The sequence below is a fragment of the Hibiscus syriacus genome, unplaced genomic scaffold, assembly GCF_006381635.1.
Source record: "Hibiscus syriacus cultivar Baekdansim isolate YM2019G1 unplaced genomic scaffold, ASM638163v2 tig00004378_pilon, whole genome shotgun sequence".
NCBI classification, from domain to species: Eukaryota; Viridiplantae; Streptophyta; class Magnoliopsida; order Malvales; family Malvaceae; genus Hibiscus; species Hibiscus syriacus.
This window is the reverse complement of record NW_024062014.1, coordinates 95,736-103,386: the sequence shown is the minus strand read 5'-3', so window position 1 is coordinate 103,386 and position 7,651 is coordinate 95,736. Positions and strand designations below refer to the sequence as shown.

The following is a 7,651-nucleotide window of genomic DNA, read 5'->3' as shown; positions in this document are numbered from 1 at the left end:
CTGGGCTATTGCTTCCTTAAGAATGGAATATTAGGAGCAACCTTGCGGCAGAGACAATTTAAAAACATTTAAACATCTAACGATTGGGTTCTTAAGTCTCTGCAGACACTTAGCGGGAAATCCAAGAGCTTAGTTATAATGATCTAAGAAACATGCGGGAATGGATCACGAATTAAGTGAGCGTTTGGTTCACGGAATGTAAGATATCAGTGGGAATAAAAGATTACCAGGAATAGAATTACTGGGAATGTTGTATTTTGTGTTTGGTTGGTTTATCAGGAATGTAAGATTACCGTGTTTGGTTAAAGGAATAAAAGATTATTGGAATGCATATTTAATCAAATTGTCCTTATTATATTTGTATAATATTACAAATTGTAAAATATTTATATATTTTATTTAAAAAATTAAATTCATAATATTTATATAATTTTTTTTACAAAATTAAAAATATAAAAAATGTTTAATGAAAGGGTAAATTTTTTTAACCCCTGAACTTCATATAAAATTTTAATTATAGACTTTTTTGTAAATCTAAAATAATTTAAGGATAAATTGTAATTTAACCTTCATAGAATTTTATTATTCATGACAGAAGAATGATATTTTTGAAAAAAAATAAAATTTAACCATTTTAGTCCAAAACGCAAGTAATGTTACAATACCTAAGGGAAGAGAGGTAATGACATTCCCGGTAATATATCCCAAAAAATCTACTATTGATAATAAAATATTACCGGGAATGAGATTCTCGTCCAACCAAACATGAGAATGTGAGATTCCCATATCCTTGAACCAAACACCTCCTAAAGGTATCTTTTTGTAAGTAGGATGATAAAAAATACTTGACTCAGTTAATTAATTATATTGACCCGACGACTCGAATTAAAAAAAAATCGAATAATTATCTAAAAAAAGCTGTCCGAGCAGGCCGGATATTTGACCGACATTTTCTAGATCGAGCCCGGATCACGAAATAACATTTTTTCGGGTATCTAGTTACCCGGTTGCATTTTTTTTAAAGCAATATCATTGCATAAGTTCGGGATCTAATGTTGTCGTTTCATACACCCACAAAAGAACAAAGGATATGACTTGATTATCTGCCAGAGCCAGTAAAAACTTCAAACAATCCACAGCAACCTAAGCATGAGGTTCTTTGCACCGGTGGAGTAGAAGCAACAAGAGGCTGCTTTTCAGAATGCTAATAAAATTAAACTATTAATAATTTTATACATTAAATTAAAATAATAAAATTAAAAAAACACCCACAGGAAGCTGTATGTTTAATAATTAATATAATATTTTGTTTAATAATATAAGCTATATGTTTTTATAATTAATAATTTGAAAATAATAAAAAACGGGTATCCGATTACCCGAATAATGGATATTCACAAAATCCGGATGCTCGGTAATCCATATCCGAACACCCGAAACTTAAGTACCCAAAAATCCAAGTACCCGGACTTCAACACCCCTACAAATCTCAAAAATTCTTTTTGCGAAAGAAATACTCGGGAAGGAATGTTTAGAATTGCTTTGGTATTTGTAAAACAGTGTCACACATACTCTATAGGTGACTAAGCTATTATGGTAGTGCTAGCATGATTGTTTTCATCTTCCGCAGTAGCTCAAACCTAAACCTAAACCTAGTTGGATCGACCATATCTGAGGATGTAGCTTAACCATAGTGATAACTCCTTGTATCAGCAATCGAAGGTCTCAGCCTTACTATAAGACGTTGGTTTTCTCCAACCGTTGAAGATTTATAAGTAAATTAAGCTACTCTGGGTCGGGGTGTCCTAGACAAGTAAAATTCTTCCGATCAAATGGCCGTAATAATGGGACTTCCTTTGCAAAGTATACATTCAAGGTAATTCTGTTTTAATAATCTTTGGACTTACCTAATTTTCTTTAACATTTCCCGTGTTTGTCACCAGAAACCAATATTCCCTTGTGGCTCTCAATTAAGTCAAAACGGTCCTTGATTAATTAATAAAGGTGGCTTTAAGTTCTAACATGCAGCCAGTTGTTAAACAATCCAAGAGACAAATTCCACAACCAGCGCAGATTTGCAATCCATTAATGTCTTGTATTAGACAGTTGACATCTAAAATTGCTGTCCTTTAACAAAGGCCAAGGAACCGGGCAATGTGTTTATTCAAGATCTAAAAGCTTATAACATTAATGGCTTTCATAACAACAATTTTACACAAACATTTTCCTTTGAAGTGCCTACCTGCCTTTCAAGTTGATCAACGGATTGTGACAAATATCAAACATTCACATCTCCAATGACAATCATTGCCCCACGCACAGGCCCTAATAACATAACAGACAAAAACGTCATTACCAAAGCAGCGTAAAGAAATTTTAAAGCAAAGAAGCAAGTGAGAAACAAAGAGACAAACACCGAAAGAAAAAGATTGTTTCCAGGCTGCATGGATCAGATAACCTCTTGATGATTTTTGTAATTTAACAATGTAAACCTGTAGGATAAGTTCTCATGAATTTCAGATTAGTAGCTTGGGGTTCTCCGTGGAGTCAACTATGCAGCATTACTATCCCTACTGATATCTTAATACCAATTTGATAATTTAGATCTATGCTGAGGAGTACTTATTTACCTAATATAGCACATGAAAGTTTAACTAAAATTCTTTAAACAGAGGATTTTATATATAAAAAAATTATAGAAAGTTCAAGGCATTTGGAAATTAGTGAGTTGTTAGAAACCGAAAAAAAAATGAATGATATTTCCATAGACTAGTCCTTATTCGGGCTTTTTACCTTAAACTAGCGAAAGAGATGCAACTTCATATCAAACTAAGAAAATAATTGAAGGACAGAGCAGTAAGATTGTCTAAACTTTTCAACAAACTTCAGTAAGTAGAATGGGAGTGAATCCAAACCAGAAGATTCTACTACAATTCCCAGCAATGTAGCAAATAGTTCAGGCACATAAACCATATAATGATTGACAGGCCCTATTTGCCGTTTATCTCCAATACAAGTACAAACCCTGACTTATACCATTATCAAAGCTAGATATATGGGATCCATGCTCAACAATACTCTTAAAATAAACTTCACCGTCAAAATGATCATGGATGCAAATACATATAATCACAAAACAATGATTAGTTTGAAATGGTATCAAGTGTACTCAAAACAATCCTAAACTTAACTCCCAGAAAAAGAGACTGCTCAAAGGTTATGCATCTTGCAATATCACACTTTTGGGCAAAAAAATATCTACTTGTACTTCTGTTTAACTCTAACTGCAATCATGACTCTTGACCAAACATCAATCCATTCCCTTCTTTCAAATGCAGAACATGGACAAATTATCACCGAGATAGTTTCATGCCAACATGAACAAAGATCTGCACATGCTCCCCCTATTACTATCTCCGTATTTGCTATCAAAATTGATACTTTTAAATAGATAATATATGAAATAACACTCAAGAGCCAACCTTAAAAATTAAAAGAGGTAAACCGAATTACGATAGGATATAAACTGAAAGAATAAAGAAACAGAAACTAAAAATCAAATTTGCTTTACTAGCATAAATTCAACTGAATATCAATAGAACTACAGCATTAGCATCTTTCATTCATTTATTTTCAATAAAAATTATATCCTTTTTCTTCTGGATGGAAGAATCCACATGTGTTGTTGTCTTTCTAACTTCCTTTACAAAGTCTTAGTCTTCTACAATTAATATAACATTTCAGGATATTTTTAGACGTTGATGCAAATCCTGCCAGTTGCCTTAGCCCTTAAGTTAGAAGGACCCTTTTCTCAATTTATTTTCCCCAGATAATGACAATGCATTGCAAGGTACATAAAATATCCAAGCATGTAAATACTTAATCCGTAAAAGGAACTTTATATTCCATGATTTCAATAACTTACATAAGAGCTAAAGACATCAAAATAACATATTTCAAGTCTACCAAGTAGCACTTGAGAATTGAGATGCATATAAAAGATAGCTCTTGGTTACTATCAATCCTACATAAAAAAATATAACTATCCAAATGAATTTTCTAGCACAAGAAGCAAAAAATGGGCAAGGTCATAATTTTTTAAAGAAATCTGTGAAATGCCTCTTGATTGGAATTAACCCAACTCTTAATAGGCAAGAAGGAAACAATTGATTTTCACTAAATGCAATACAATAATTGCACAAAAAATATGAAACAAAGAAAACATTGTTTTCTTTAAGAAAGAGATCATACCCAAGGTTAAGAATGCTATTGATGGGGTCCAGAAGCTGGGTCTGCTGCTGATGTTGTTGTTGCTGTAGCGGAGGAAGACTAGCACCATCAGCAACTGCGGCAGCACTCGAAGGTGCTCCTTTGGCCTCCACAAACCTCCAAAGGTACCAGGAAGCGACTAACTTGTATGTTCTCCACTTCTCACACAACTGATCCATCTGCGAAGGCCTTGGCAACTCCTCTAAATTGTAGAGCATTTGAACCCCTTTCCGAATCCCGAGATCATTAATTGGAAAAACATCTGGTCTATGAAGCGAGAAAATCATGAACATATGAACCGACCAAGAACCGATCCCATTTACCATTGTAAGCATGGTAAATAGTGATTTGTCATCCATATTTACAATCGTCGCGTCTGATAATATCCTCGTTTGGTATTTTCTCGCGAGATCATGAAGGTAACTCGCTTTTCGTCCCGAGACACTAATCTGCCGTAACTGTTGAGGGGTTAAAGAAATAACAGTTTCAGGAACAACGCCGTTTTCACCTCCGCAGAGAGAGATGAAACGAGTGTAGATGGAGGTTTCGGCCTTGAAAGCGAGCTGTTGGTATAAAATGCTTCGTGTGAGAGCGAGAAAAGGGATATGGAAAGTGTCGAAGGTTGGGGGTGGATGAAGGTCAATTAAGGAAGCAAGAAGGGGATCGGCGTTGCGAAGGTAACGGATGGTCGTTTCCACCTCGCCTTCACAAGAGAGGGACCGGGCAATTATTCGTGGAACCACCACCGCTAAGGCTCGATGTTGAGCAAGTTTTGTTTTGGAAGTTTTACCGACAGTTTTAGGCGGCTCCGTCACAAATGTGGAGGAGCTCGTTGCTTGTTGGGAGGTATTAGAGTCAAAGTTCGAGTCAAGGAGACTTTTCAAATTTTTCTAGGGTGGGAAGGGATTTTCGAAGGAGGAGATGAGGTTGGGAGAGGAACATTGGTGAACTCCGTTGAAGAAGAGGTTACAAAGATAGTGGTCACGAGGGAAGCAACAACGACGGAGGTATTAATCGGGTTTTTAGTAAGGGATTGAGGTTGGGCTTGAGTCGAGGTTGAGGATGAATCATTTGGGGCCTGAGATTGAGGCTGCGCCGGGGTTTGTTCGCTCATTTGAGATTGATCAAAATTTGAGATGTAATTCAGAAATTGACGGATACCGAAGGCAACAGTGACGTTGACTATGACGATTGGAGTTGGGGGGTTAAGGAGAGGAGTGCTGAAAGGAAAAGAATAGTGAGTGGAGGTTAGGAAAAGAGTGTAATGACTCTGACACGGGGTTAGACTGTCGGCTAGCTGATTTGTGCGTCCCTTAGATGTCTCACTCGGTTGCTCGACGTTTAAGTCAACCTAAATTCTTCGGTTATTGTTGCTATAGCGATAAGAATGATGGAAAACATTGAAAAAAACGTAAGAAAGCGTGTGTGAGAAAATTTTTGGTCTAAATGCCTGAGTTTATTCACACCAAATTCTCTATATTCAATGGAGGTTGGGAGACCTCCTTTTATAATTAAGTCCCCTTACATCTCATGACTACTCATAGTATAACTACAAGTAAAACTCTTTACTTTAGTTGAAACTCTAATACTTAAGTCATATTCAAACAAGGACTATGCTACTTGGCTTTATTTTCCAAGTAACGGTCGACCTTGCTAGGTGGACAATCCCTAAGATGGTGCTGGCCTCGGCCATGTGTGCCATTGATGTGTGCTGCCCTCGCCCCCAAGCGATCCCCCTTTGTGCGTTTGTCTTAGTTCTAGGCGCATACCCGGTGTGCGTTGGCCCTGACCCCGAGTGCGTCCCGTTACTTGCTAGCTAAAGTCTTTGGCTGACCTTGTCATGCGTTGGCCTCGGATCTAGGTACACCTTAGTGTGATGTGGTCTCGACTCTAGGCAACTATTGTTATTTGATGGTCATGCTTGTGGGTAGTTTGGGGCGGATGTGTCTAGACCTTATTCGGCTATATTTATGCCTTGGTCTCGTTGTGGCCCTTGTGGGCTGTCTGGGGTACTTCTGTCACACCCTGGTGGGTGTTGGTCTAGGCACCACAGCGGGAGCAGCCTGCCTTGTGCTGGTTGCGGCCCCATAGGTAGTCTGTTGTGGGCCGATCTCGCCCACAAGTTCGCAGTCTGTGATATTCTCTCTCACTTGTTCTAGCGACACCCTTGACGTTTGTTTGTTTTGGCTTGCATTGCCGCTTTAAAAGTAGTTCCCAAGGTGGTATTCACATTTTTTTGGAGCATTCTTGACATGTTGAATAATTGTTAAGGTCTTGGTCCCTTCTTTATCACTTTGTATCAATGGGACACTACCTTGCCATCGGGAATCCATGATGCCCATGACATTTGCATAGGGAAGGATAAAGGCTTTGATCCGGATAAGGAAGTTCAACCCGATGACAAAATCAAAGTCATCCATGGGGATTATCATGAAGTCTATGTTATCCTTACATCCTCCAATCTTCAATTCTACATTCCGTGACATTCCAATGATTGGATCTTCTTTAGTGTTGATGGTCTTGATTGTTCCCTTTGATGGTTCGATTTTGAGTACAAGAACGTCGGTGACCCTTTTTATATGAATAAATCAGTTGCCCCGATATCCATGAGGGTAACTTCGGATTGTGCGACAAGATTGATGTTCACATATATTAATCCTTGTTTTTGGCTTTGATGTTGTGTGACTTAGAGTGGATAATTTTTACCCTTTGTGGTTCCCCCCTCGGTAATTCTTTCGTCGCTTGGAACTTACCCTCGACTTAACACTTGTAATTAAGCTAAGTTTGCATATTTCTTCCTCTGAATAATTGTCTTCATCGACAATGGCTGCGAGTTTTCCAGTGTGGGGGCAATCTCTTGCAAAGTGTCACAGTTCATGGCAATTGAAGCAACGAATTGATTGAATATCCCCCTTTCTCTTTTGAATTGTTGCCTCGGTAGGCTCTGCCTTTTGTAGGCTCCTCATCATCACTTGATAGGCTTTGTTCTTGGCCTTCATCTTGGGTTCTCTTACTAGGACCCTCGACTTTTGATTTGAGAGGCTTGGGTTTCTTAACACCAAGTTCGATAAGGGATTCGGCTTCAGACAATTCTTTGACACCCCTTCTTTCCAATTCATTTTTGGCCCATGGCTTTAATCCGTCCATAAAGGTGAAGAACATGTCCTCTTCAGTTAAGCTTGGGACTTGTAGGCTTTACTCGACAAATTGTCGAACATACTCCCTTAGAGAGTTTTCTTGCCTAAGACGTCTTTGTTTTGACCGTGCCTCATTCTCGGCATGATAAGGCTAAAATTGCTCTTTGAACTCAGCTTATAATTCTGCCCAAGTTCCAATGGTGGTTACATCTCGTTTCATCTCGGTGCATTTACGTCGCCACCAT

The 7,651-nt window shown here is 37.9% G+C and overlaps 1 protein-coding gene across 1 annotated transcript; it reads right to left on the bottom strand.

Annotated features, from left to right (window-relative positions):
• Window positions 1–2,059: 2,059 nt before the first annotated feature.
• On the bottom strand, window positions 2,060–6,755 carry LOC120194189. The gene is made up of 4 exons (XM_039196577.1): window positions 6,589–6,755; window positions 6,294–6,468; window positions 4,252–5,159; window positions 2,060–2,325 (listed from the first exon to the last, which is right to left on the bottom strand). Exons 1-4 carry the CDS (start codon window positions 6,753–6,755, stop codon window positions 2,259–2,261), a joined length of 1,317 nt encoding a protein of 438 aa, XP_039052508.1. The 3' UTR covers window positions 2,060–2,258.
• Window positions 6,756–7,651: the final 896 nt, after the last annotated feature.

Bases quoted from the DNA above. Each gene is read 5' to 3' on its own strand.
- LOC120194189 (XM_039196577.1), bottom strand. From the start codon at position 6,755: ATGTCACGGAATGTAGAATTGAAGATTGGAGGATGTAAGGATAACATA. The intron at 5,160-6,293 runs GTGTGACAGAAG...TTCCCACCCTAG, and splicing joins CTAGACCAACACCCACCAGG to AAAAATTTGAAAAGTCTCCT. The intron at 2,326-4,251 runs GTATGATCTCTT...TTATGTTATTAG, and splicing joins AATAGCATTCTTAACCTTGG to GGCCTGTGCGTGGGGCAATG.